The sequence below is a fragment of the Aythya ferina genome (genome assembly GCF_964211825.1).
Source record: "Aythya ferina genome assembly, chromosome: 27".
Taxonomy (NCBI): domain Eukaryota; kingdom Metazoa; phylum Chordata; class Aves; order Anseriformes; family Anatidae; genus Aythya; species Aythya ferina.
The window spans coordinates 5,365,020-5,392,958 of record NC_140310.1 but is presented as its reverse complement, the minus strand read 5'-3'; the positions used below and the strand labels follow the sequence as shown (position 1 = coordinate 5,392,958).

Sequence of the window (27,939 nt, the reverse complement as noted above, 5' to 3'; positions counted from 1 at the left end):
CTGGGGTCCTCAGGCTAAACCACATCCATAATACAGGCACCTGCATCGCTGATGTGCTCTGTGTGACGGTGTCAAACTCCTTTTTTCCCTCCTTGCTCTCAGAAGGGTCGCTCACACGTTTTTCCCTAAGGCCACAGCGCTGCATTTTACTTGCAGGCTGCTATTTTTTAACCTTTCCTCCCTGTACGGCGGGGGCAGGAGCCAGGAGGGTGCCTTGGTGTTGAGCGGAGCTTCACCTCCTGGGCTGCACCTACTGAAGGAAGCACACGCAGGTCAGCGCAGCTCGAAATTCAGCCCACTTAGAGGATTAAAAAAAATAAACATATAAGACTTGTGTCACAGTGCTGCGTTTGTACAATTTGTATAATGCATCATGGCTGAACCAGTAACCTCAGAGCTTTGCTCACACCACTCACCTTATTTCCTGGTGCAGCCCGTGGCTTATTTAAAGCACAATTTTGTTATTTATTTATTTATTTATTTATTTAAATGTTATTATTTAAAGCACAGGGCGCGGGAAGGCAGGCGCCGAACAGGCCGAACGCCCTCTTTTAAACGCAGACCCAGCCGCTACGGGAAGCAAAGAGAAGGAAGCGTTGTTTAATCCAACCCGGTGCCCGTTACACAGCCGGGAGCTCACAGAGGCCTCGTCCCGGGGGACCTGGGCCTAGGCCCGGGCCTACCCCGGGGCCTACCGGTACCGGGCCCGGGCCCGGTCCGCCACCGCCGTCCCATCATGCCCTGCGCCGGCCGCTCTAGCCTAAGCGCGGCACTCTATGGTTTCCCCCCTTCCGCACCAACGCATCGCGGCCGCTTCGGCGGCAACCAATCGGGAGGCGCAGCCGCGGCCCTGCCCGCGGACAGCCAATGGGAGCACGGGAGGGCGGGGCGCAACCCGAGGTGCCCCGTGGGGAAGGGAGGTGATTGGTGGGGATGCGCGAGGAGGGGGAGTGACGTCACGGGCCGGGGCGTGACGGCGGCGCGAGGAGCGGCGGCGGGGACGGGGCAGGACGGGAGGGGAGGGGCGCGGTGGGGGCCGTTCGGCCCCGTTAAGGCCCCGTTAGGCCCCATAAAGCCCCGTTTAGGCCCTATTGGGCCAGTAAGGCCCCGCTGGGCCCCACAGGCCCCGTTAGGCCCTGCTAAGCCCCGTTCAGGCCCCATTAGGCCCCATTGAGGCCTTGTTGGGCCCCACTAGGCCCCATTCAGGCCCAGTTAGGCCTCGTCCAGGCCCCGTTCGCCCCGTTAAGCCCCATTCAGGCCCAGTTAGACCCCGTTAGGCCCCGTCCAGGCCCTGTTTGCCCCATTAGGCCCTTTTGCACGCAGCAGCCGCCCTGCAGTCGAGCTGGAGCCCTGCACGGAACAACCCCTGCTCAGCCTCGGAGGTCCCGCGAGGTGCCCGCCTGTCACAAGGCGACAGGGAAGGGTGTCTGGTGGGTGCTCGGTCTGCTGAACGACGTTAATAAACAAACAAACAAACAAACAAGGAATTGGGAAACGGGTGAGAAGCGAGGCAGACAGCTCCCGAGGCCGGCCGCCAGAGGTCTCTCGCTGCATTTCCCATCGGGGCTGGTCTCCAAGCCCTTAAGTTCTGGGAAAAAAAACTCCCCGCCGCTCATCCAGATCGGTTTTTACGGTCAAAAACATTTCTGCGTTGTCAATGCGGGCTGTGCAACAGGACGGCTTGGTGCTCGAGTGCTTTATGCTGCTAACGTCCGTTCTGCTCCAATGGGATTTCTTTCCTTCGGAGAGGTTTTTGTTTGAGGAAGTAACGGAATAGGAAATGAAAAGTGGGTGAATTGGTGAACTGATAAGGGGCGCTGATTATGTGTGTGTGCGTGTTCCCCTGGGGGCTGTTTACTTCCTTCTCCCGGTCCCTGCACACAGCGTTAGTGAAGGAGCCGTGTGCTGAAGCCACAGCTCAGCGCTCGGTGTTTTCTGATAAACGCCTCGTGCCAGGGCCGGCAGTAACCTCTGCCCGCTAACTTTCGCTTTCACCTCGATCTTAATGAGTTAAAACTTTCCTTTACACCAAACCCTTTTTCCGCGAGAAGCCGGGTACTTCTCAAAGGCCAAATGTTTCCTTTACCCATCTCGGGGAGCAGAGAACTCATTCTGTGTTTCATGCTGGGCACTGCACGGGTTGTCCAGCCTCCCTCGGGGGCTGAGGAGGGTCAAGGTGCTGCTGTGAAGCCTCCCTGGCGTGGATTCAGCATTAGCTCTGGGGGCAGCTTCCCAACCAAGCGGCCATTTGACATAAAAACTGTTGGGAACAGGCAAAAGTGGCGTGCAAGAAAGCTGAACAGGGGAAAAAACTGAGGAGAAAAATGGAGGAGGAATGAGAATTGCTGTCAGGAGGAGTTGGCGGGAAGCAGCAGCTGTGCTCCTACCCCGCAGCCACGAGAACATTGGGGCTGCAAATGGGCAGCAGGGAGAGGAACAGAAAAAAAGGGGAAGGGGAAGGGGAAGGGGAAGGGGAAGGGGAAGGGGAAGGGGAAGGCTTTGGGGCCAGCTCCACGCTGGTAGTTCCCCCAGAACTACATCCCCCAGCATGCCCCGCGGCGAGCCCCCTCCGGCGCAGCCAATGGGAGGCGGCGTCGCGCGCAGGCGCGGCTCAGAGCGGCGGGGGAGCGGCGGGGGGCGGAGGCGGCGGCGCGGGAGCGGGGCCGGGGCCGGGGCCGGGGGCTCGGAGCGGCGCGGGGCGGGCCCGGGGCGGCCCCGCAGCGCAGCGCAGCGCCTCACCCCCCGCCCGCCTCACCCCGCCGCCCGCCCGGCGCCTCCCCGCGGCCGCGCAGCCCTCCCGGGGCGGGGCCCGGCGGCGGCGGCAGCGGCGGCGGCGGCGGCGGCGGGGGCGCGGAACTCGAGGCCCGGGCTGCGGCCTGCGGGCAACGGGCGGCGGCCTGACGGGACGGGACGGGCCGGGCCGGGCCCCGCCGCCCCCGCCGCCGGCCTTTGTCTCCTCGGGGCTCGGCGGGGGCGGTTAGAATGGAACTGACGGAAGGTGAGGGCGGGAGCGGCGCGGGCGGGCACCGGGGGGCGGCGGCGCCATGTTCGCGGCGGGCACGGAGCGGAGCGGCCGGGGCAGGCCCGGCACGGCTCGGACAGGCCCCGAGCGCGGCTTCAGGGCCGCTGGGCCGCGACCGGAGCCTGCCCGCGGCGCCGCTCCGTGCCCCGGTGCCTCGGGGCCGTGTCCGTGTGTCCCGGTCCCCGTCCGGGGCTCGGAGCACGGCCTGGAGGCGGCTGCGGGTCGCTGAGGGGAGGCTCAGCCGCGGCCTGGGGGCTCCCGGGGCTGTTGGGGGAGCTGGGAGCCCCGGGGAGCTGCTCGGAGCCTGCCCCAGCCGCAGCACGAGCGGCTCAGAGGCTCTGTGGTGTTTTCTCGCAGCCTTTGGGTGATTTTCGGTGGTGCAGGGGCTGTGGGGCCGTGGGGCTGTTAGCCCGGCCTCCGTGCGTGTGAGCAGGTTGTGATTCACACAGTGCTCGGTGCTGCCAAAGCTCTGACTCCTGGTTTTGTGTGGATATTGGGCTCTGAGCCTCCCCAGAGAGCCAGAGGATTTATTCCTTGTCCCTCACTTGAGTTCTGAGGCTCTTCAGAACAAGCGGGTGCCCCACACTCCTGTTACCCCTTCTGTTTCTAAACGCACAGTGTCTGTATGAGGTGGCTCCTTCCATTCCCCCGCGGGGAGCTCGGTATCAGTGGCCGTGTCAGAACCCTCTGGCAGACGGGGCTGTTTCTCCTGGCGCTCAGAGCCTGTAGGAAGGTACCCGGGGAGGTGACCAGCCTCACCGCGAGCTCTAAACATTGAGCAAAGTTTGTCAGGAGGCCTCTGATTCACCTGCGGTGCCTGCTGGAGGAGGCTGCTCGGGCCAGGTGAAGTCAGTCCGAATCCACAGGCTGCAATTTGTAGTTGCTGACGAGTCTGCGCCCGGCTGGAAACTGGGCACGGGCCCAGGGTGTGGAAGTGGAAATACTGTGGGGTTTTGTACAGGTATCCAGGACAAAACGAGACAGAGCAGCCCGTGAATGCCCAACGCAGCAGTACCTACAGGTGGTCGCTGTACTCCTGTCTCTTGCTGAGTTATTTCTCACAGCGCAGGGGCTGTAGTGCCCTGGGAGGTGGCTCCCCAGCTGGTTTTGATGCGGCTGTAGAAAAAGCACGGGCACCATAGGGTCTAGTGAGGAGTTTTCTGTCAGGTGTCGGTGCTGAGCTGCAGCAGGACACCGGCTGCAGCTGCCAGGAGCGCTGAGCTGGGCAGCCTCAAGGGTCTGAAGGGCAGAGTGGAGCCGGGAGGGAAACCAAGCGCGGCAGCTCGGAACCAGCCCAGCCTGCCTGGGCCAGACCCATGGGTTTGGAGGGCTGGGGGCGGCTGCTGCGAGGCTCAGGGCTCGCTGAGGGCTGGGGGCAGGACACGAGCAATCTGCGACCCGCTCTGAGGCAGGTCTGCGTGCAGGGGAGCTGTGCTGGGAGCAGGAGCCCAGCGGGGCAGGTTCTGCTCCCTGCGTCTCTGTCAAACGCCTCCAGCCCAACAAGTGCTGGGCCATCGTAGGTCACGCACGTGGTGGCTGGCAGCAGGCAGTGAGAATGGGTAAAATAATTCCAGGAGGTTTTATGGGCGCTGGGTGTAAAATATCGGTGTGCTGTGCTGGTTTTAGCAGCGGCTGGTACCTGTGCTCAGGGCCAGCCGGGTCCTGCCCCCAGCAGAACTTGTTCCTCCCAGTTTATCCCAGTTGCCTCTTCCCCCGATGCCTCGAGCTGTGACTCCTGGCCACAGCACGAAGCACGGGGCTGTGTTTGCAAACAAAAACAAAAAGTTTTTGCAAACAAAACCAAAACCAAACAAAAGTCCTTAGCACTGACGGGTCCTGGTTCTCCTCCAGGCAGGGCCCTGCCCGCAGTGCTAGGGAGCAGGCTCCTTTTTCTCTGAGTCGGAAGTTCAGCTGGGGTCCTGAAGGTCTCTCTGGTTCCCCGTTGCTCCCAGCATTGCTAAAAAGTACCAGTTTCGTGCCTAAATGACTTGGAATCATTTCCTGTGCTTGAACTAATGAAATTGCATGCACTACCTCTGCCTGTGGGGTGAGTTGCGGTGTCCCAGCGGTGCAGTGCCCGGTGCGGGTCCTGTCTGGAAGCTGAGGGCTCCCTGCAGGGTCTGAGGCTGTCGTTCAGCGGGGTTGGAGGGAGAGGAGTGGTGCTGGGGGCGCAGCACAGGGCGCTGCACGCTGCTTCCACCTCTGCTTTTGGGGCTGGAGCCTGCCCTCGGTGCTCAGGGGCCTGTTCCTTGTGCTGGGACCCGGGAGGCTGTCACAGAGCAGCGCTGGGTTTCTGTTCTGAGGGTCCCGTGTGCTCAGGATCCCTCCTGGTGCTGTGTCAGCGGCTTCGGCACCGCTCACAGCTCCCACGGGAGCAGAGTGGTTGGGTTTGGGGAAGGGGGAGAGCGAGAGATGGGTGCGTGGATCGCAGCAGGCCAGGAGAAGCTCTGCAGGAGGGGAGCAGCCACAGCGTGTGGAGGCGCTGAGAGCAGCCCGCAGGGAGGCAGCAGCTGTGGCAGTGCCCGGCTGTGAAGTGGGGGCTGGCCCCGAGCTCTGCTCTGTTCAGGTGAGCTCGGGGAGGGAATTGCTTTAAAAAACCACTGGATTTGTGTTCAGCTGCCAGCTCTCGGTCCAGTCCCAATAGCAATTCGAAGTTTGCTAACCCACACGTGTGTCCACGTCAGGAAATAAAGCAGGCTGCTAACACAGGGCCTGCTCCAGCTCGGGACTTGCTCCGAGAGCTGAGGAGGAGCAGCCCCTGCCCTGCCCTGCCCCTGGCTGTCCCCGATAGCGCTCGGGCGGTGCCGGGGGCTGAGCAGGGAGCGGCCGCTGCTCCCCCAAGCAAGGCAGGGACAGCACAAAGCAGAATTGCTCACACGGCGTGTGCCACGAGCAAAGCCCTGCTCCTAACGCAGCGCGGGGTGCTGTGCGGCTGCCTGCTCTGCAGGGCTGAGCTCTCCCAGGGGTTGTTGCGTGCTGTGCCTCTGGGATATCCCCACCAACATTTGGGGTGAGCTGCGTTACGTGGGGCTGGTGCTGAGCTAAACGGCTGGGCAGCTGTCAGAGCACTGGGTAAAGGAAGAGGAGAAATTCCTATTTCAAACCCAAAGTGCTGAGCTGGGTAACTCCAACACTTATCCCCCTGGTGCTGCTGTGTCCCTGCCCGGTGGGTGAGCCCTGCGGGACGCGTGGGGCTGCTGAGGCTCCTCTGGAGCGCTGCAGAGGAGCCCCATGGATTGGTTCTGTTTTTAGTAACAAATAACAACAGCCTGGGGTGAAATTCCCTACCAGTGGGAGAAATCTGTGTGCTCCTCGCTTTGGCAGATGCAAAGCAGCAATTAATTTGCAGCTAGCACAGGCAGTTCCTCTTCCTCTTCCTGGAATGGGCGGGGGCCGTGGGGAGCTGTGGGGTGCTGTGGGGTGATGTGGGGAGCTGTGGGGTGCTGTGACCTCGATAAGGCAGTGCTCTCGCTGTGTGTGCCACCCCTGCCACCAGCAGCAACGCTTCACTGGGGGTTTTGTGGCTGGGAGCTGCCGTGGTTTCACTGCCCCAGGATTTGAAGTTGCTGCAGCTGGCAGGTCCTGCTGCACGGCCGCGTGCTCTTAGGTCGCTCCCCAAATTTCCTTAATTATGGTGCTGGATGTGCCCCGGCTGATGGCACCGGGCAGTGGGGATGAGTACAACGTGAATATAACCCCAGGATGGAGCTGGCAAAGCACGTACCACAATGCTGGCCAGGGTCTCGTTGCTGCTGTGACTCAGTTTCTCCTGGCAGTCCCTGAGGAGGGCGGTGCTGGAGACAAAACCTCACCTGAAAGCCCAGAGGTGGGGGACGGGGCTGTGGGGGCTCCTGCTGTGACAGCGGGAGGTGTTGGTGTCACACCAAACGCTGGCCGAAAGGGCACAGCCACCCTGCTGCGTGCCCGCAGCGAGCAGAATAAATAACCCGGGGCGGTGTTTGCTTTGGAAGGGCTGAGCTGACCTTGCACGCTGGTGTTCGGACCTGTGCTCGGGTCACCATTCTCTGTGCTGAACATCGGGGTTGGTTAGGGGAGGGCTTTATTAATAATAATAATGAAGGTGAGAAGCTCCTCCTGAGCCTCTGAGTTTTGGAAGTCTGACTGTGGTTTAGTCTGACTCTGGTGTTTGAATAGAGCTGGCAAATGGAAGGCGAGCGGCGTCTCCCCCCCCTGTGACACCTCCGTGACCAAGCACGGGTTTGGGATCCTTTGTGCCGGGGCTGCTCCCCCTTGGATTGTGATCAGCCTTTATTTAAGCTCTGGGTGCTCGGTGGTAAAATAAGCAGGGGAAGCGAGGGGGCAGCCCTCCCCTCTGCCCGCCCGGAGCCAAACGGGGCAGGCTCGGCTCTGCTTTTGGTGAGGGGAGGGATGGGGGAGCCCCCCCCGAGCTCTGCCAGCAGCCGAGCTGGGTGCTGGTTGCTTCAGGTGCTGAGCAGGGGCCCTGCCGTGGGTCTGTGCCATCCAAGGGCTCCTCCCTGGCCCCGAAGTCTGGCAGGGAGGACGAGAAATTGTTTCTGTGTCCTTTGGGTGCTCTCTGTGCCTCCCCTGGCGTGTTCAGCCTGCAGGGACCGTGGTGTGGGGGCAGCACGGGGTGTTCTGTGCGGTGGGGCGAGCTGAGGGCCTCCTCCCCCTGCCCTGTGGCACAGCCACGCGTCCCAGCGGCACACAAGGAGGGCTCCGTGGTGTGGTTTGCATTTGGGCACCACTGTTCTGACCTCCCAACAGCCAGCCTCAGAGCTCCGAAGCACCTCTAGGTGCTTGTGCCACTTCTTCAGCTGTCCCGGAGAAGCGGGAGGGGGACACGGGGAGCACGCTGCCCTGCAGAGCCGTGCGAGGGCCCTTTTGGGGCAGCGCCAGCCCTCGGCTGCAGGAGCTGCTCCCTCCTGGGGGGCGGGGGGAGCCCGGGGGTGGCCGTGCTCGGTGCCGGGGCTGCTCCTGTAACGCTGCCTCCCTCTGCCCCTGTGCCCGCAGGCCCTGTGAGAAGAAGGGAGAGCTGAGGATGCCGGAGCAGAACAATGGATTTCTCGTTCTCTTTCATGCAAGGGATCATGGGAAACACAATCCAGCAGCCACCTCAGCTCATCGACTCCGCCAACGTCCGCCAGGAGGACGCCTTTGATGCCGGCAGCGACGCCGCGGAAGACGCCGGCCCCGCGCCGTACGACAGCGCCCTGCAGCCGGGCTTCCAGTACCCCGCGCCCGAGGAGCTCCCGCCCCTCACCAACGGCTTCCCCCCCGCCGGCGGCGGCTACGAGCCCCCGGCCAAGTACCAGGCGTACGGCCAGTACCCCAATGGCTCGGCCAACGGCTTCGGCGCCGTCAGGAACTTTGGCCCCGCAGAGTACTACCAAATGGAAAACTCCAGCGCGAGGCCGCACGAAGTCCTGGACAAAGCTCCCCCTCCCCAGCCGCCTCCTCCTCCGCCGCCGCCGCCTTCAGGTTCGCAAACGGGGATCCCAAAGAAGACTGGCTCGCCAGAGATCAAACTGAAAATAACCAAAACTATCCAGAACGGCAGGGAATTGTTCGAGTCCTCCCTTTGCGGGGACCTTTTAAATGAAGTACAAGCGAGCGAGTACGCCAAGGCGAAACACGAGGGGAGGAAAGAGAAAAGGAAAAAAAGTAGCAAGCACGACTCTTCCCGCTCGGAAGAGCGCAAGTCGCACAAAATTCCCAAACTAGAACCAGAGGAGCAAAATGTAAGTGGAAAAAGGGTGTCAGCCGTCCGTGTGCCCGCTGCTGGTGCTGCAGCGTGCGCCTCGAGCCGTGCGTTCCCTTGCTCCTAGGTGTGCGCGCACCGAGAGCCCCGAGGCCGTGCCTGCTGTCAGGTGCTCTGTATTGGGTTGCTGGGAATGTGTTTGTAGAGCAACAGAGCTGTGGTGAGAAGCCTGCGAATGAAAAATAAGCATCAGAAAAGTTGATTTAATGCTTTTAATATTAGCACTTTAGCATGCTCAGAGTTGGCTGCGCTGTGGGCAGTGTTGGAGGTTGGAGCTCTCGCAGTTCCTGAAGCTGCCTCTCGAAGCACAGCTGGGCTGTTCTGGGGAGATGCAGGTTACCTGGGGCGTTCATCACCACAGCTCCCAAATGTCATAGGAGCAGTCTGATTTCCCAGAGGAAACGATCGGCTGCTTCTCCAAAGCACAGATCCACCCAGAGCGCCGTCCCTGGGTCTGTGCGGTGTCTGAACGTGCTTGGTGTGCGACTGGTGTTGGCCACGGCCGTGAGGTCTTGGTGGATGTGTGAATGTTGTGATGTTGTACTAAAAGCCAGAGCTTTTGATGTGGTGCATGCAGGAGCTGGTAGAAAGCAGTGCTCCAGGCAAATCCAAAATAGCAGCTGGCCCAGCAGACCCTCAGAACTGCTGGTGCCGATGGACATCGCCGTGCCTCGTAACAGGGCTGTGCGGGGGTGTTCCAGCTTACATTCCAGGAGGCAGAGGCATGGGCTGCTGCTCTTTGGTCCTCTTGGCCTTTTTCTTTTTCTCAGGCCCTTGGGCTACCCCATTGCTTCTGCTTCCTTTCCTCTTGCCCATTCCTGCTCGCTCCATGACGCCCGTCTCTCCATGTCCCAGGCTGGCAATACCGGCTGCTTTTGGTGGGCTTGAGAGAAGATCCTGCACTCTAGATCAGGGCTCCGATCTGGTGTAGCAGGTTCATAAGCTTGATTTATCATTATTTACTTTTAAAAGTGTTTATTTGAATGGAAGATTTGGCCCCTCTCTTACCAGGAATATTTACAGGTCTTAGAGCCGCTAATCCGGTGGGCAGAGTTCCCCCAGGGGTCAGCTCAGTGCTGCAGCAGGACCCCGAGCTTCTGCTTTATTTGAGCCTGGCGAAGTTCAGTGAGACTTTAAAATAATTAAATAAAAATAAACAAATAAAATGGGCTGTCCAGGTGCAATGCAAGCAAGGCCTCCGGGGCTGTGTCTGTGCCCTCCCTGATGTGGCGGTGGTGCTGAGGGCTTTGCTGCTGCGATGTCCCAAACTTTGCCATAAACCTCAGTGAATGCAGTGCGTTCGGAGGTGAGGGGGCAGGCTGTTAGCCCGGCTTTCTGCCCTCTTCTCCAGGGCTGCCCCCACGGCAGGCTGTCAGCTCTGCCCTGCTCTACCTCTTACCAGGGCCGGGCTCTCACAGCTCCAGCAGTGCCCGTCCCTTTGGCTGCTGCTCTCGTATTCTACAAGCGGGGCTGGCGCAGAGGACGTGACCAGGACGTCATCTTCGGTCTTGTTGCTGTGCTGACTTCCCCAGACCGAACCAAACCTTTGCCTCTCTAAAATTCCCAGCTCCCAGCCGTGTGCTGCACGTGTCAGCCCGGGCTCACAGAAATCCAAGCCTTGCCTTTGTCCACCTGGCAGCTTCTGTTTGCCTTCCTCAAGGCTGCTCCCACATCCCTCACCCGGCTTTCGGACAGCCACAGGGATCACAGCGCTGCTTTATTTTTTTAATCTTCATCCACATTCCTGGTGTATACCTGCACGATCCTTTTGGTATCGATGGAGTGAGACTTGTCCCTACCATGCTGATTTTAGTTTACAGCCAGGGCTCCTGCTGGAGCTTTCGCTGCCCCGTGCTTTCGGGCTCAGCAGTTACCTGAAGGCAGGGTGCTGCGCGGTGGCTTCCTCCTCCTGGTGCTGCAATCTCAGTGCCAAGCCCTGATTGTGGCAGAGCCTTTGCGCAGGGAACGCTGATTGGAAAGGAAAATGTTATGCAAACACCGCTGAACTTTACGCCGTGAGGATTTGTTCTAAGAAGTTGTTCTGCTCCTGGGCTGCGCTCTGCGGGCAGCGGAAGCCAGCAGCGCGTCGTGCAGGCTTCCTGTGCAGCCAGCACAGAGCTTCTGCCAGAGCCGAGGTTTCCACGAGCTCACGGAGGGGAAAGGAGGGCAGAAGTCAGCGCTGTGCTCTGCTGGGCTGGGCAGGAGTGATTTCTGCCCAGCAAATCCAACGTGCTTGTTCTTAATGATTGTTTTGTGGGCTCTGAGTGGCCAGCTGGGGCCTTGGCTTTACACGAGCTGGGTGTAATTTGGGTTAGCAGCACTGCTAGTTCCCCACTGCATGACTCTGGCTGCTCTTCCTGCTTTTCCCTGAGCCCTTTGGCTCCCGACATCTCTGCTGCCTGCTCTGTGTCCCGTTGGGTGCTGGCAGCCCGCCTCTTACCTCGGGGCTTGTCCCAGCGCCCTTCTGCCAAGCCCCTGCAGCAATCCTCCATGGGACAGAGGGCATGGGCTGCTCAGCCTGCCTTGGAAACACCCTCACAGGTCTTTTGTTGCTGTTCTCTGATCCCCCAAACACTCATCAACTCCCTGCAGTCCAACACAGATCTTTCAGTTTCTGTATTGAATCTTTAATACCAGTTTTTAAAGCACTTTTTGCAAGTCCCGGGTACGCGGTGAGGCTCACCGTGTTCCTGTGGATCTCCTCCGTCTGTCCTTCCCTGCTTGGAGCCGGTACGTTCCTTTGGGTGGGATGGCAGCTGGTTGATGCCCCTGAGTGTTTGCTGTCACCTGCTGCAGCAGAGCGCTGCTCTGTGGAGGTGTGACGGGAACGGAACCAGCGGAGAGGGGAAGAGGCGTTTGGCTGCGATGCTGCTTTTGTTTTGAGCTGGGAATAAGGAATCCTCACACTTGTTTCCTGGGTTCATGGTTGCTTTTCTCTTTGCTGTTTATTTTTCCTGTTTGGTTTCATTGCTATGCTTTCTTTGGTTTTACTGCCCCCTTATCTTGTTTGTGTTTATTTTCCTTTTTTCCTCCTCATTCTTACCCATGTCCTAGAGACCAAATGAGAGGCTTAGCATGCTAGCAGACAGACCAAGAGAAGATGCACTGTTGGAGGAAGCCCCGGTTAGTACACCTACTGATTGACGCCTTCTGAACTTCCCTTGTGTTACTGTTTGTGTTCCAGTTACGATATGGGTACCTTAATTTGTCAGATAAATCAGTGGCCATTTTCTGAAATGCTCGGTAATCACTGCTGTGTCAAACCGTCTCTCACACTGTATGTATTATTTGAGTCTACAACATTCATAATCAACTTACAAAGTAGAAACTTTTTAAATTTTTATTTTTTGTTTGTTCTTTTTTGTTTTGGTTTATTTTTTAGGTTGTTGTTTTTTTTTTTTTTTTTGTGGCGGGCTGTTGTGGTTTGGTTTGTTGGTGGCTATGTGTGTAAACCCTAGCTGTGTGCAAGCCCTTCGTGCCACGTTGTTCAGCAATGTCTGTCCCACGTTAGATGACCAAACCCCAGTGATACCCAAGAGAAAAATAACAAATCCCTGCGACGGCGTGTGTGTATCTGCAAGTGCATGGAGTTGTCTCCCGTGGCTGCTAAGCTTGCCTTGTTCTTTGTAGGTCCAGCAGTTCTTGCCTTCTCTTCCAACACAAGGCGCCCATGACGTCAAGTTTCAGGTTGGCGATCTGGTTTGGTCCAAGGTGGGGACGTACCCGTGGTGGCCTTGCATGGTTTCATGTGACCCCCAGCTTGATGTTCATACCAAAATTAACACAAGAGGTAAGGGAGGAGGCTGACTGCTAGAACACCTCAGGTGTCTGTACTTGTTCCTTTATGCAAAATCGCATCTGTGAGCTCCCCTCGTGGGATGGATTCTGCTCAGTTGTATTCTGAGCTGAACGACTGCTGCAGTGCACAAAACCAGTGCTTTTTAAGTTACCTCTGCAAACGAGCCTGTGCAACCCCTGCTGGTGCACGTCTCCCAAGGCAGTGTGTTAGGAGAAGACGCTCGTGAGGGTGAGAGCACTCGGGGTGGGCAGGGTGCACTCAGCTTCCCGTCTTACCCTGCCCTGAATCTGGGCCTGTCGTAGTTCTGAGCTCAGCGAGGTATTTCCGACCGCAGCAGCAGAGCGTTGTGGGGTAGGAGAGCGTAAGCTGATCGCAAGAGGTGGCGTTAACAAAACTGCTGACTAGAATTTCTCAATTTCAGGTGCCCGTGAATACCATGTTCAGTTTTTTAGCAACCAGCCGGAGCGGGCGTGGGTGCACGAGAAGAGGGTTCGAGAGTACAAAGGACACAAACAGTACGAGCAGTTATTGGCAGAGGCTGCTAAGCAAGCCAGCAACCACTCTGAGAAGCAGAAGGTACGGTGAACACAAACTGTGTAGAAGAGCATTTACAGTGCCTGTGAAAGTGAAACTCATGGGTGCAGCTGTGAGACACGGCAGTGCCTTACTGCGTGAAGGGTTGTCTGCGCTCACCAAGATACCTAAAATGTTTCCATGTTCCTCCTGAAAAATGTTGGTAAAATTCTGGTAGCTTAACTTTGTCTGCTCATCGTGGCAGTTGTCATCCTGGGCTTTGGAGATGATTTTACATCTCTGTCAGAAAATTAAATAAAAACATCTGTGCATTCACTGTTAACCAGTTCTGTGGCAAATACATATTTTAAAGGAGACTCTTCAGCCCCTGCTACTAGTGCATATGTCCTTCTGCATTGCTGTATTTGAAAGGAAGTGTTAGTTACAGCAATTATTTTCTGTGTAGATGGATTACTTGAGTCAATATTTATGCTAATCAGAATATTGATGTGGAAAGGAAAGGATGTTTATGGAAAAACATGGAGAATTTGGAAGAAGGTAAATCAGGTTTCATTCTGTATCCCATAGCAGAATCGTGGGCGTGATTACTGCCTGCTCGTCTCCAGTGAATTTGTAATTTAGGGCAGACACTTTTAATGGTAGTGGTGGTACAATCTAGCTAGAGTGTCTGCTTGTGCTCCGAGTGGGGGAATTCTCAGTCTACCTTTCAAAAATACACTGTAAATGGAGAGTAACCGTAAATTTGCTGCCTGAGAGATTTGAAGAGCCTCGGGATTCTTCAGTGTAATTAGCTGCTTGTCTTTGTTCCTTAAGATCCGCAAACCAAGGCCGCAAAGAGAGCGAGCTCAGTGGGATATTGGTATTGCCCATGCTGAGAAAGCGTTGAAAATGACTCGGGAAGAAAGGATAGAACAATACACCTTCATTTATATAGACAAAGAGCCAGAGGAGGTTTTGTCAAAAGGCAAAAAGACTGCTGCTTCTAAGTCAGAGACCAAGAAGAACCGACGTCCAAAGCCAGCACTGAACACCCAGGCAGAGCACGCCAACGTGGTAGCAGCGTCGCCTTCCAGTGCGGAGTTGCGAAGACAAAGCCAACGGAGGCAGTCGAGCGTGGAAGAGGAGGAGCCACCTCCTGTGAAAATCGCATGGAAAACCGCTGCAGCTAGAAAATCCTTACCAGCTTCAATAACCATGCACAACCTGGATCTTCAGAAATGTAACATGTCTCCAGTTGTTAAAATTGAACAGGTTTTTGCTCTTCAGAATGCTGCTGGGGACGGAAAGCTCATCGATCAATTTGTTTATTCTACTAAGGTATGTGCCTTGTGGAGTGACGGCTCCTGCTCATCGTTACCCCAAGCCTGACTGGCTGTGGAGCTTAAACTTGTGTCCACTGTACGTTACACTACGTGTTTCTTTCAGTGGAGAGATCTAACAAAAGCCAGGCTACGATAACAATCTTCTGTTGTGTTAAACCTCTAATTTCAGGGCATCCCAAAGTCTCTGGTAGTAACTACTTTGACTGTTGGCCAAGGAGCTCCCTACAGATGGTCACACTTTTGCTAATAACGTGTTTGAAATACTAAAGTTGTTTAATTCCAGCTTACTAGTTAAAATAATGGAGCAATTCTCTGAAAATCTTAAAAGCAGTTTATTTGTGGGAAACAGATAAGGTGACAAAACTGTTAATAATATTTTGAAAAATAACTACGTTTTGCGTAAGACTTCTAAAATGAGTTCTGCCTCCCAGCTTCCTTCAGGTGCACAGCAGCTTCTCAGAGTCAGTGTAAGGAAAAGGTTTAGGACTATTTCTCTGCCTCCTCCTTCTGCCTCTCTACCTGGAGAGTATTTATTTCATCCTAAGCATTAGAGAGAAGGTAATGTTTAGAAAAGTCACTGGAATATTTTTTTTTTTCCTTGTATATAAGGGGAGATGGAGAGGGATGGAAAGTTCTGCAAAGAAGCAGCTCTGTAGTACAGCTCATGATGTGTGTGTGTTGTATTGAAGGTTTCTGTTCTGGGACTGAGTGGTAGATTAGTACGGGTGTTAGCAATGACACAGATATAGGCTAACACAATCTTTTTTCTTCTTTTTAAAGGGAGTTGGTAACAAAACAGAAATAAGCGTCAAAGGACAAGAAAAACTTAATTCTTCATCAAATCAGAGAAATGAAAAAGCAACAGTGCAAAATGCGTCCTCTCCTGAAACAACTCCTGGGTCAACAGGTAGGCAAAATTGCCGGGGGTCTGCACTGTAACAACCTAGCATTTAAACTCAGATAGCAAACTGGCATTTTCTCATTAGGAATAAAGGGATTATGGACGTTTGTGTTTACGTAGCAGCTGTACCAAACCTGGCTGATAAGCACGTGCTGAGCCCAGGTGTTTGAGAAACACGGGGTGTCTTTGTGATGGCATTTAGCTGCTTTGGCCTCTGAACTTTGAGCGTCTGCAACTGGCAGGATCCAAGCCGTCTTATTAGAAGGAGGGGTGCCTTGTGGAGAGCAGATGGCAAGTTGTTTTAGAAGATAACGCAGCGGACGTGTGTTAGCAGGGTACTGTAATGGCTTTTGGCACCAAATGTAAAGTATGATGACTGAGATCAAAGGAAGAGAATCTGGAAGTGGGATGAGTGAGGCATGGATCTGAACCGCGGTGGGTGCGTGTCCAAACTTTGCCGATGAATTCTGGTATGACCTTTGTAGAGGGCAGTGATTCTTCTTCTTTTTAACTGCTTCCGATCACTCTATCAACAACATGATGTAATGCTTGATTCTGCAGTTGTTCTAGGGGCCCTATCAGAAAACACGGAGTTTTGCAGTACTGTCTGAGGGAGAACCACTGAAGCAAATAACGGAGCTTGAGGCTGAGAAGGGAAAGCCTGGAATAAACTATCTGAAGTTTAGTTTGTAGTACAGTAGTGGGGAAGAATGAGAAAGGACAACAGATTGAGTGCTTTCTAGACTTGGAATAGAAAACCAATGCTTTTTTCATGTTTTGGTTCTGATAAATAGCTAATGGGCATTCCTCCATATGGATTGACCTCCCCACCAGCAGAAAATTCCTTCTGCAGTGTGTTCTCTCAGCATCCCCAGAAGGAGACGTACCCCTCTGGGGAAAGGATGGAGGTTCCTGAAAAGAGGCAGTTTTGAGTCATCCTAAACCAAGAGATTTTCACGTTCTTCCTGTCACTGTAGGGACTTCTATATCTCAACCACAGATTTTCTACAGTCCATGTAAAAATCATTAACCGCTGTGTGTTTGTTGATGTGCTGTGTCCTTGGGATAGCCTTGAACATAAGTACTTCATTTTACATTGAGCATGCAGAAGTAATTTTTAGGTTGGAGAACACAACACTGATTTTCTCTCATAGCAGGATGAGCAAATGCTCCTGGTATGGAAGAAAAAAAAAATAAAAATGGAAGGCTCATTACAGTTAGCATGCCAAAAAAAACCCCAAACCGCAACATCTTTTCTTGAGAAAATCTTATAAAGTTACTAAGTGCCACTTCTGCTTTAACTGTTTGGTTATTTCTCCCTTTCTGGACATAAAATAAATGAGACTCCAAGTCAAAAACCTCAGTCACCATGGGTGGGAACACTCTCCTCTGCAAACTTGCTTCAGTTTCTGCACTTGTAGAGCTTTTAGGTAGGCTTTCTTATACGCTACTTTCTGGACTATTTAGGGACTTTACAATGCAGGCTGAGCAGTCCGGATGTTCTGGTGCGAGTGGGGTTTCCTGATGCAAGCGGGGTTTCCTCTGCTGTTGTCGACAGTGGTTCTTTTTTCCAATTTTAGTCACTATGGTTACTTCAGCTTTTTCAAGCAGTTGTTACTTTAATTGCCTTGCAGCAGGAGAGGTGATCCGTTTGTTTTTCTCACCTGGGAACTAAAGGCTTCACCTTCACCATGGCTCTTCAGACGTAGGGGGTGAGAATTCTGAGCCTCTCTTTTCTCATTTTCTTAGGTTTTGTGGATACGTAAAACTCCACCTGGTAACACCCTATAGAGTGCATGAGCTTTACTTCAGTACACACTCCAAACAGTCACTTTCAAAGCCATTTCCAAAGTCCAGACAGTTATTGATCCCCTCTCGTGGAACATAACTGCGAAGTCCTTTTTTCAAATTTAAGGTCACCGGAACGTCAGAATACCTTTACGGTAAAGTATTTTACAGAATGACTCTGGGAGTCCTTATTAACAACCTGCAGCTAGATGTACACAGGTCCATAATGCTGGGAAAAGAATTCTGTAACTGGAAGTCTGGTCGTAGGACAACAGCCGTGAGAATTCGTAGTGCCTCTGGTTCCCACAATCAGCCGAAACAGCATTGGCCTGGCCTGGCCAGTAGGGAGGTAGATTGCTGGTCTGAAATCCGTCCTGAAACCGGATCAAAATACTCGTGAAGATGGGATAGGAGCATTGTGGAGGTGATGCACTGGATCCTCGGAGAGCAGGAAGAGGAAGAAAGTGCCTGAGTGCCTGTTAAGTTCAAAGAAACTGCTTTCAGCCCATGTTAGATGCACTGATTTGAGAGTTTCTCCTCTGACATAGGGCTGGTATCTTAATTCCATTAGTACAGCAAGGCAGCGTGGGGAGGAAATACATTATTGATTAAATTAACTTTCTGGTCACGCCCGTGGTGTGGAGCCTTCAGGACATGGTTCTCAGTAGGGCCTAAACAGCAATTCATACTTTCTCTCTTGAAATAACATAATCATCATTAATCTGAGTTTCTTTTCCATGGTAATATTTTTTAAAACTTGTTTTTCACTCTAATTATAATAACGCATCGCAATCACTGCTTCTGTTTGTGCTTTCTGTTTTCTTCACCTCTCCAAATCGTCAGTTGTCCATTTAGATTTCATACTGATGGCACGTGTTATAGCGGGGCTCTTGCTTGCAATGTTTGTGGTAGGCAGAGATGCGAAGGAAGAGCAATGCTCCCCGCAGAGCTGGGGCACAGGACTGGCTTTTCACTGGGAGTGAAAACGGGGAAGCTCTGGTTTGCGTCTTGGTTTTTTCTAGCTTGTTCTAGTTCAAGAAGTTCATTGTGGATACCTCCCCATAAGCACCAAAGATGGACTGTTTGGTTAAAAATAAACCAAAGCGAAGACTGATTGAGAGGTGTGTTACGAAAACCCATTTGCCTTAAACTGGATTCCAGCTTTTTGTTTTGTGCTCTTACTGGTGTCTCTTTCTGAAGCTGCTCCCTTTGTCTACGGACTCAGAACACGTTCTCTGCAAACCATAGCACCAGTTGGCAAACAGCTTGGAACTGAATTTTAAAATAAAACATTCAAAAGAGGAAAAAGTCTTGGTTTCGTTACTTTATCTGTTGATTTGGTGTTGAACATCTTTCTGTAGCTCAGAAATACAAGGAACCATATAATAGAAACCCTTTTCCTTCTTCAGGTTCTTTAGAAAAGAAGCAACAGAGAAGATCGATTCGAACCCGCTCAGAGTCTGAGAAATCCACCGAAGTTGTGCCAAAGAAGAAGATCAAAAAGGAGCAGGTTGGCTTCCTCCATGTAGAGAGTTAAAATATATTGTATTCATAAATGTTGTGGCTTATATTGGTGCCTTTTTATTTTTCTCCATTTTTCCCCATCGGGTTTCGTTTTGGACTATCCTTCATGAAATCCCCTTGTCAATACCATTGCTGTGACTCTGCTACTGGCATCTTCACAGTATCAGTCAGGCTATGGAAAATGGGAACTCAATGATGCAAGACTCCTAACGAACCTGCCATGTTTGCTATGAGATTTCTGTTATGAGCAAAGTGATTTTGTTTCAGTCACTTCTATTTGATGGAATTGCCACCAGGTTCCTTCCTTTTGCTCTTGATTTAGCTGCTGGTTTGTATTGAGGTTTTGTTTTTCAAATGAAGTTAGACTGATTAATCTGACCACTTCTGAAAATGGACTCTGAGAATGATTTAACTTAACGATGAATAGTCAGACTTTCTGTTGGCAGACATCAGCAAAACAGGTCTTCTGGGATATACGTTACTTTTCCTTAAGTAGATCTAACGTGTACAGGGCATTCCTTTAATCTGGATGTCAGAGAGACAAATGTTGTTGCTTTAAAACACACACAAAAAAAAAAGAATTCCACGTGGAAATGAGTAGGAAAGTTCAGTGGATGGGCATACTTTAATATTAAAAACTGAGTACACTTTTTAACAAGTTTGTCAAAGTTGTTGGTTCTTTTCCTTATGTGGTCAATTTTCACTCTCCAAGGGCCTTTCCACTTGAAACCTGAGAATTTTGTACACAATGTTTCATAGGATAGCTTTTTTCAATGAGGGTTTTTAAAAAGGGACAGTCAGGATAAAGATTTTATATGGGAAGGGGAAAATTTTTGTTTTTATCTCTTTTATTCTAATTTATTCTTTGCCCTTTACACTTTGTTTTGCACTTCATTCATTTCAGAGGTTGAAAGTAGACCCAGTTGCTTTTTTTCACGTTTTTCCTTTGATGCCATAGCATTTACATCTGTATTCAGCCGAAGGATGTTCTAGCTCTAGGAAGTTTCAGCGAGAAACTTGAAAGCAACTTAAATGTTGGGCGTGAGTTACCTGACATAGCCCCTTAAACCTCTTGCCGTGGGGCGTTGCAGCCTCCATGTTTTCAGATGAGTTGTTTTATGTTTGTAAATGCTTCTTAAATTAACTAAGGTATAAGAACCAACAATATGAACTTCATGGATCCCAGTTAGCTTTGCTTGCTTATATTACCTAGCTAACTAAGACTATGAACATCAAAGTGCTTTTCTCAGGAAAAGTATATGACTGAAAATTAAACACAGATGCACTGTAATGCGCATAACCTTGAATGTATTAAGTTATATTAAAAGAAGAAAAACGTACTAACTCCTTACAATTATGCAACAATATTTGTTACCCAAAGTCAAGTTTTCTTGCAACTGATTCCCAAATTAGTCTGCAACAACTTGGTATAAAATTATAACTGGAACGAGTACAATTAATGGGAAAAACAAAATGTTAATGCTACTGTTACAGTGACTAGTGGAGAAATAAAAGTGATTGTTTAGATTTTATATTTGTATTACGAAATGTATCCTATACAAATCCTTCTATTGTATGTTTTTACCTATTGTACAACAAAATAAAATATTTTTTAAAAAAATTAGAGAATAATCCTTAAATATTTACTAAATGTGTTTCTACATGCATATGTAACCACATCGTAAAGAAGTAACTTGTAATTCCTAACCTTAAAACCAGGACCGTAGGCAACAACTTTCTCCTCTAATTAGTGTCCATTCGCCAAATTCTCACCTTACACGTGCATTGGCAGAACAGTTCCTAAACTTGCCCTTCTGCTGTAGGATCGAGGACTTGAAGTGCTTTTGCAAGACTGTAAGCTTGTCTGCTTAAGTGTGTCCTGGCATTGAGTTTCCAGCTGTATAGAGCTCTGCAACGCGCTGCGCGAAGCCCGTGCCTCCATCCCCGCGGCCTTGCAGCACTCTATACAGAAAAAGTCTGTGTTCCCAGGAGCTGGAGAGTGCATGCTTGGTGGATGTGCCTTAAAATAGCGATGCATTGAGTGTCTCTAACCTGAGTGTCATGCCTGTTCAGGTAAACTTGTGCTCTCACAGGTGTGGGGTTTCACAAAGGCGTCAGGGTTGGCTGCCCAGCTGAACCCCGCTCCTGCCTGCTGGACACGGCTAAAGTTTTCCTGTCATCTTCATGCCCAAAGGGAGCGATGGGGAAGGACCTTGCTAGTGACCGTGTGGCTGCCCTGTCCCGTGGCACCCAGCGTAGGCAGCTAGGATAAATCCCAGCACGGCAAGAAGGCTCGCGCTAAGAAGGGGATGACAGACTACATCTGAGTTCAGAGATGCTAATCACTTAAACGTTAATGCTTTCTTTTTAATACTAGGGGAAAAAATTCGTCTGTTTTTAACTATGGATTTTCCTATTCAAACAGGTTGAAATGGTTCCACTGACAGCAGTGAAGACAGGATTGCAGAAAGGTGAGTTGCACGCCAAAGCAAACCTTGTTGAAAGTTTCTGGCTCTGCACGCATCGGCAATGGTTTTCATTCTGTGTGAGCTACAGAGGTCTTGAAACTTTCTGGTGATGAAGGTGTCTTTTCTTTTGGTTTTGTTTTGGGGTTTATTGCACTGCTAGTTGGAAGGATAGCCTGTGTTGTTCGTATGCTGTAAGTACAAAGTAAAATAGAAGATGGGATCTTTGACCAGACGTATTTTAAATAGGGACGATGAAGAGGAAATTTCCTAACAGCTTATCCTCTGTTATAGACAATTTAGTAGTTTCCTCTGCTATGTCAGCATATTCAGAATTTGTCAGAAGGACTTTCTGAGGTTATTCTCAGTTACTAAATTAGCTTTTAATAGAGAATTAAATATGTAAGTTGCAAACTGAAAATTAAGGCTAGCAAATAAGGTCCAGTTTCAGGCTGTCTCATCTTTGTTGTTTCTTTACTAATTTCAAGCAAAAAAAAAAAATAATAATAAAGAAAGAATGTACATGAAGACTAATTTTAGTATGTTGTGTTAAGGTGCCAGCGAGATTTCAGATTCTTGTAAACCATTAAAGAAGAGGAGTCGTGCCTCAACTGATGTAGAACTGACTAGCTCAGCTTACAGAGATACATCTGACTCTGACTCAAGAGGACTTAATGATTTACAGGTAAAGGCAAGTTGTTGCTCACAGATACCTGGTTTTTAATTGATGAGTATAATAGACTCCTCAGTTGTCTGTTACTAAATACATGAATGCTGTATTTCCTACAAATCTTGTATTTTTTATTGTCTGAGAAATAACTTGTAATCTTATTTCTAACCCCTCACATTATATCGATGTAAATAAGATACTTTTTTTTTTTTTTTTTTAAACAAATATTTATACTTTGACAAAACCTTGGTTTAGGTCAGTGACTCACTATGCCCTTTGAAAAGCTGTTAGATTCCTTGGGAATTTGAGGATGCTGCTTGGTGTGCAACTAAGAGGTGTCTGGAAAGAGTAAAATTGACAACTTTTATTTTTTTGCTTGTACGGGTAAAAGTTATGTCAGTAAGGCAGCAGTTCTTGTAGCGTTGTAGTGAAGTCCAGCGTCTTCCAAGGATGTTTGTATCTCTCGGCATATTGAATGATCTTTTAATCAGCATTGATGTAATTATTTTTTTCACAATGTGATTGTCCTTTGGAAGTGTCTTGTTTGAGTGTCTTGGATTTTTCCTCTTTGTAGGGTAGTTTTGGAAAACGCTCAGACAGCCCATCAGCGACTGCCGATGCTGATGCTTCTGATGTGCAGTCGGTAGACTCTAGCTTATCCAGGAGAGGAACTGGAACAAATAAAAAAGACACTGTTTGTCAGGTAAATGATGGTACTGTGAAGAGATGAATGCTAAAGACGTATTGATAGTTTCTGTTAATTTGGGATTGTAAATTTATGATATATCAGACTGGTTTGTTTTCCTCATGTCTCATAATTAGACATCTCAGAGTATCGAGGCTTTTAGGACTCTGTGCTCTGGAAATAATTCATAAGCTATGCTACATGCTGGAAAGCTCAGGTGTGATACCTAACCTGTACCTGCTAACAGTAACTGCTGGGGTTGCCTCCAGCTCGTAGGTTTTGTCAGGTCTGCTGTGGGACATGGGGCAGTTCTCCTGGTGTACTGTAGCTCTGAAGAGCTTTCAGCCCATTTCTGTTCTTCCAACATCTCTTAGTCAGTCGTGTTTCAGTACGTCAGATACCCGTAGTTCTCTGACTGGCTGTCTGCTTGTTTAAGATCTGCGAAAGCTCTGGCGAGTCTCTGGTGTCCTGCGAGGGCGAGTGCTGCAGCGTCTTTCACATGGAGTGTCTGGGCCTGAAGGCGATGCCAGAGGAGAAGTTTTTCTGCACAGAGTGTAAAAATGGTGAGTGTGTTCGCACGCCCAGGAAATGGGGAAGGATTTCCTGCTCTGCTGAGGTGCCATAGTATGGTCAGGCCGAGCTGAGATAGAAAGATTACAGGTTTTACAAGTGCATTTGTGCTATTCTGTTACTTTTTTTAACTTCTGAGGCCAGATTCTCATGTTCCACTTAGCAAGTGCTTGATACGAGAAAAAGTAACAAACCATTGAGGGTACACTCAGCATAAAGCAATTTTGGGTTGACAGCAATGAAGTGGTTACTGTGACTTATTGTGACTGACTGACCTGTTTTAAGGGGGGAGCCTGCGTTTCTCAGTGATGTAGCTCTGTTCACTTCAGATTTTTTTTTTAACAGCATCCGTGTCCCCAGGTATTGGCAGTTACATTCAAGCTTCTTTTTCTTCTCTTACAAGGAGAGCATACGTGCTTCTCGTGCAAGCTCCCTGGCAAAGACGTGAAGCGCTGTTCTGTCAACACGTGTGGTAAATTTTACCACGAGGCCTGTGTTCGCAAGTTTGCCACTGCTCTCTTTGAGTCGCGAGGATTTCGTTGCCCGCAGCACTGCTGTACGGCCTGCTCAGTGGATAAGGATATCCATAAAGCAAGCAAAGGTGAGAACAGAGCTGGTTCTGAACAGGAGGAGGAAACTCAAACGTGTCATCACAAAACAATGAGTATAACTCTGCTCTCGGTAATGCAGCATGCAGCAAGGAACGAGGGTTTCATTTTTAGAAATGAACTGAAAGATGTTAACAAAAAAAGTTGACTCTGGAATGATTAAACTACGTTTTTTTTCTTAACAGAGCTTTGAAGTGAAATTGAGTAAACTTTTGTGAACCTTTGAAAAGATGTAAATGTCTCTCTAATCTAGCGCTCTGGAATAAAAATCAGTCCTGCATCTGTCTATGGTGTCTTCTGCCATATCCTGACTCCAGGGTGACACGGTGCATTTTTCTGCATTTATATTGAACAGGTCGCATGGTGAGATGTTTCAGATGTCCCATTGCCTATCACTCAGGAGATGGCTGTATTGCTGCAGGAAGCTTGTTTGTGTCATCCCACATTCTCATCTGTAGTAACCATTCCAAAAGGAATCACTCCTCATCAGCTGTAAATGTAGGCTTTTGTTTCGTTTGTGCAAGAGGTGAGCACACTTGTTTTTTTCCCCCCTCTGTTTTATAGTTCTTCTATTGTCACTTGTGCAGCGTAGTGATAAAAATAATGTATTTCATTAAAGAAAAACATCTCTTAGGGCTCTGAAGGATTTTAATGCTTCCTGGGATTTTTGGAGTAGTCAGCAGTTCTCATTAAGCTTTCCGTGTGCTATTTTTGGCCTTAATATTCAATATTCAGAAATACCCAGCTGTAGCTAGTCGGAAGGCATGCTTGTGTTGCCAGTAGGAAAAGCGGATGCTGAGCCCCCAGTTCCTGCCATTGCAATGAGAATGAATGTAGTGGTGTTATTCAGTCTGTTAAGCAGAAGGGGATTCCTTCACACCTCACAAACTTAAAGCCATTTAAAGTAAGCCTAGAAAGCAGGATTTACTCGTGAGCTAGAAAAATTCATTTTAATTTTTAACTACCATCACATCTGAGAACTTCAAAAGGAAAACATTTACAGTACCATGCAAACAAGTTTCATGGTAGGATTTTCCATGTGCCAAACTTTTCTTTTTTTCTTTTTACTTTCTTTCTTCCTTTTTTCCTTTCTTCCCGCTTGTTATTCTTAGGGCTCTCCAGTCACCTGACTTGTGCCAGATAGCAGGTTGAAAAGTTTCACTGCACCAATTAGTCACACAACACAAAAACATCGTTATTTTCTCAGAGGAATCAAACTGTCAATATTAGGTGTTTGCGTAATAATAATACATATCTTATACAGTATTTCAAAAGTTTGTTGAAAAGAATATATCCAACATAGCTTTGAAGGTTACTAATAAGGAAATGTGACAGAAATCCTGGATCCACTTGTTTTTGTATGTGTTCGTTGAGTCGTTGGTTTAGTATGGGAAAGATTGTCTTGACTTTGCAGGAGCAGAGTAGCAATTAAAGATCTCTGAATGGGAAAGGAAGGATGGTGCCAGAGTCATTTCTTTTCCACCTCTCTCTTTTCTTCCCCTTTCCTCATTTCCAAGTAATTTAGGAGCCATCACAAAGGATCAAGTTTAAAAAAAATATCTTCAATAAAAGTGTATTTTTTTTTCCAGAGAAATGATAGCCAGAAATTCAAAGAGGAACAGTAAGTTTTAGAATGAGTCTTAGAGAAGTTCCTCAGAATGTGCAGAAAGGTGTTTACGTGGTTCAGTATTTTCCCTCTTGTGGACTTACTCAAACGTATCGTGGGCGCCCAAAACAAGACACACGTGCTGTGAGTCACGTTGGCATTGCTTAAATTCACATGAGCAAATATGACCTGTTATGTATCTTCTATTTTAGGTTTTTAGGTAGTGTTACGTATGTTTTAAGATTAATTTTATTTAATATGTACAAATGCCCAGTCTGAACAATCCCAAGCCAGTTGCTGTGTCTTTGAAGTGGAGCTAGCTGAGAACACCTCTCAGTTATCCGGGTCAGTCTGGTAGCGGGGTCAGGTACAAGTTTATGACAGGTGAATTTCTGTGGATTTCCCCTGGTTTGGCAGTCGGATTAGAAATGCCTCTTGGCAAGGTCCAGCCGTGGCTTTAGTCTGCCCCGTGGGTGTTAACAGGAAGAATGCTCAGTGGCAGGATGAGGTCTTGTCCTGCTCTGCTCCTACACGAGGTAGGTCGCTGGGTCTTAGCCCTTAGGGAGCTGCATTGATGTGAGAGTCGCTGTGTTAGCTGTGGAAGCTGTGTTTGTACAGTATGAATTTACAGCGCTGACAGTCTACTAGAGCTGGGTTGATCCTAAGCAGTTTTTTCTATCAGTTTCAAAGCACTAGTGAGCTCCAGTGAGTAAGTACGTTATGTGATGTAAAGCTGTTGAATAAGTCTCTTTGAAGTTGCATTTCAATTGCCCTGTGGCCAGCATCCCGTGCATTCACTGAACCTGAGGAGAACTTCAAACACTACGAATCTGCTGCCACTGACTGAGCCCTGCGTTTGGTAGCAGCTGTGCACTTGCTCCAGGAAATTTTTGTGGGGTTTGTTTCTACCAGGCATAGCTGGAGTCAGGAGCCAGTGAGCTTCACCGAAAAGATTGGGCAAGGTTTACAGTTAGCAAAGTGCCCGGGTGGCTGAATTGAGTCCTGTCCTGTCGTGTGTGGGCAGCATGAGGGGCATCAGGTGAGGACAGCACCTGGGGCAGCAGCACTGGGAGCACCTGCCCAGAGAGAACTGGGGACGTGGATGCTTTAGAAATACTGGGGCGTCTGGATGTGAGAACGGTTCCCTACTTAGTTTTAGTTGATGGTAGGAAGGAGAGACTTTGTGTTTAGATGCAAAACATTGCTGGTGTGAGAAAGTGCAATAGCAGATTATCTATAGAATATTAAAACTTGCTTATCACGAGATACTTTCTGGAAAATATCTTCCTTATGCACTTTCCAGCTCACATAACTTCATGCGTAGATCCTTCTTGTTTATGAAATCTTTTGAGGACATGCATTTCAGGTAGACTGATGCTTACGTGAGGTTTTTTAGGCACCCCAGTTCAAAAACTTCTTTGCAGCACTCAGCTTTGTGCCCCTCTCCCAGGGGAAAGAATCTGTGGCTGTCTTGGTAGCTCATCTTCCCTGCTTCTTTGGGTCTCAGCTGTGATGCTGTCCCCAGGAATTTCTGGCCACGTGCTCCTGATCTGCAGCTGGGGCTCTCTGACCTCTGCTGCCTGACTGGTTGGAGCAATGTGGAAGAACTCTTCTTAGTGGAGACAGATGGAGAAAAACAAGCACACACCATTGGAAGGAAAGGCAAACGTACAGCAGAACCGAGTGCTTAACTGCTCCCAAGTGTCTCGTTTGGGAGCTGATGTGGCCGGGCTGGTGCAGCTCTGCTCACCGCAGGGGGCGTAGGGCACTACTTCCATCCGTTCCTTTGCCCCTGGTGCCTTGCAGAATCGCTGACCCCTAGGTACATTTCTCTAATGCAATTATGAAGGCAAAACACTTCCATAGGTAAGATCTTGGATTTCTAGTGAGAGGGATGTGGGCTCTGCACTGTGTGGGGCCACGGATACGTCTGTTCTTGCAGCCCGTACCCCCAGCATTACCTCTGGGCAGTGACTGTCATCACCCAACGTCTCAAATCCGCTTGCTTTTTTCCACTGGGGAGGGAGGGTGGTTTGGACAGGATTAAAATTGGTTGCTTTTCTTGTGCTTTCCTGGAAATGCACAAATTAAGAGTAAAAGCACTATTGAAATTCCACCTAGAAGCAGCTTATTCATTGTAGGATTTTCCAGTTACAACTGAATTTAGTCTCTCCAACACATAACCTCTTTCTTAGTGAAGAAACTTTGCCAGACTCTTTCTTTTTCTTCATTTTATCTTTTTTTCATTCGCACATATATGCATTATAGGTGTTCATTTGGTTTATTTTATTTTCTCCTTTACGGAATCATGGGTAGTTTCATTGCAACTCATCTCTTTCTGTTTGTTTCGTATAGGGCTGGTAGTGCAGGATCATTCAGACCCCCTGTTCAGTTCATATGCCTATAAGTCCCACTACCTACTGAATGAATCAAATCGTGCTGAGTTGATGAAATTACCTATGATTCCTCCTCCTTCGTCAGCTTCCAAAAAGAAATGTGAGAAAGGTAACCAAAATAGTTTCTTTCTCTTTAATTTACTTTTGCTTTTCCTATTATTTCTTTACCTTTAAATCGAACGAGGAATGTGTGCTTGTCAAGCATCACTTACTGCTTTTCAGTAAACTTCACTCATTGATTATTGTGAGCGTGTTCATGTTGTTGGCAATTTTTTTTTTTTTTTAATTATAAAAGGGCTTAAAATAATT

The 27,939-nt window shown here is 49.8% G+C and overlaps 1 protein-coding gene across 4 annotated transcripts in view; it reads left to right on the top strand.

Annotated features, from left to right (window-relative positions):
* The first annotated feature begins 2,662 nt into the window (after positions 1–2,662).
* Positions 2,663–27,939, top strand: part of NSD3 (nuclear receptor binding SET domain protein 3) — a 38,058-nt gene continuing 12,781 nt past the window's right edge. Inside the window, exons 1-15 of one of the 4 annotated variants that reach the window (XM_084499185.1) lie at positions 2,663–2,998; positions 8,015–8,742; positions 11,817–11,885; positions 12,393–12,552; positions 12,983–13,137; positions 13,909–14,412; positions 15,198–15,324; positions 18,516–18,616; positions 21,056–21,101; positions 21,650–21,780; positions 22,340–22,468; positions 22,887–23,013; positions 23,424–23,621; positions 23,984–24,154; positions 27,590–27,739. In XM_084499185.1, coding sequence (XP_084355311.1) covers positions 8,059–8,742; positions 11,817–11,885; positions 12,393–12,552; positions 12,983–13,137; positions 13,909–14,412; positions 15,198–15,324; positions 18,516–18,616; positions 21,056–21,101; positions 21,650–21,780; positions 22,340–22,468; positions 22,887–23,013; positions 23,424–23,621; positions 23,984–24,154; positions 27,590–27,739 — 2,752 coding nt within the window. In that variant the 5' untranslated portion in view covers positions 2,663–2,998; positions 8,015–8,058. The remainder of the gene's footprint in view (positions 2,999–8,014; positions 8,743–11,816; positions 11,886–12,392; positions 12,553–12,982; positions 13,138–13,908; positions 14,413–15,197; positions 15,325–18,515; positions 18,617–21,055; positions 21,102–21,649; positions 21,781–22,339; positions 22,469–22,886; positions 23,014–23,423; positions 23,622–23,983; positions 24,155–27,589; positions 27,740–27,939) is intronic. The other 3 variants (XM_084499188.1, XM_084499187.1, XM_084499186.1) reach the window with 3 other exon arrangements.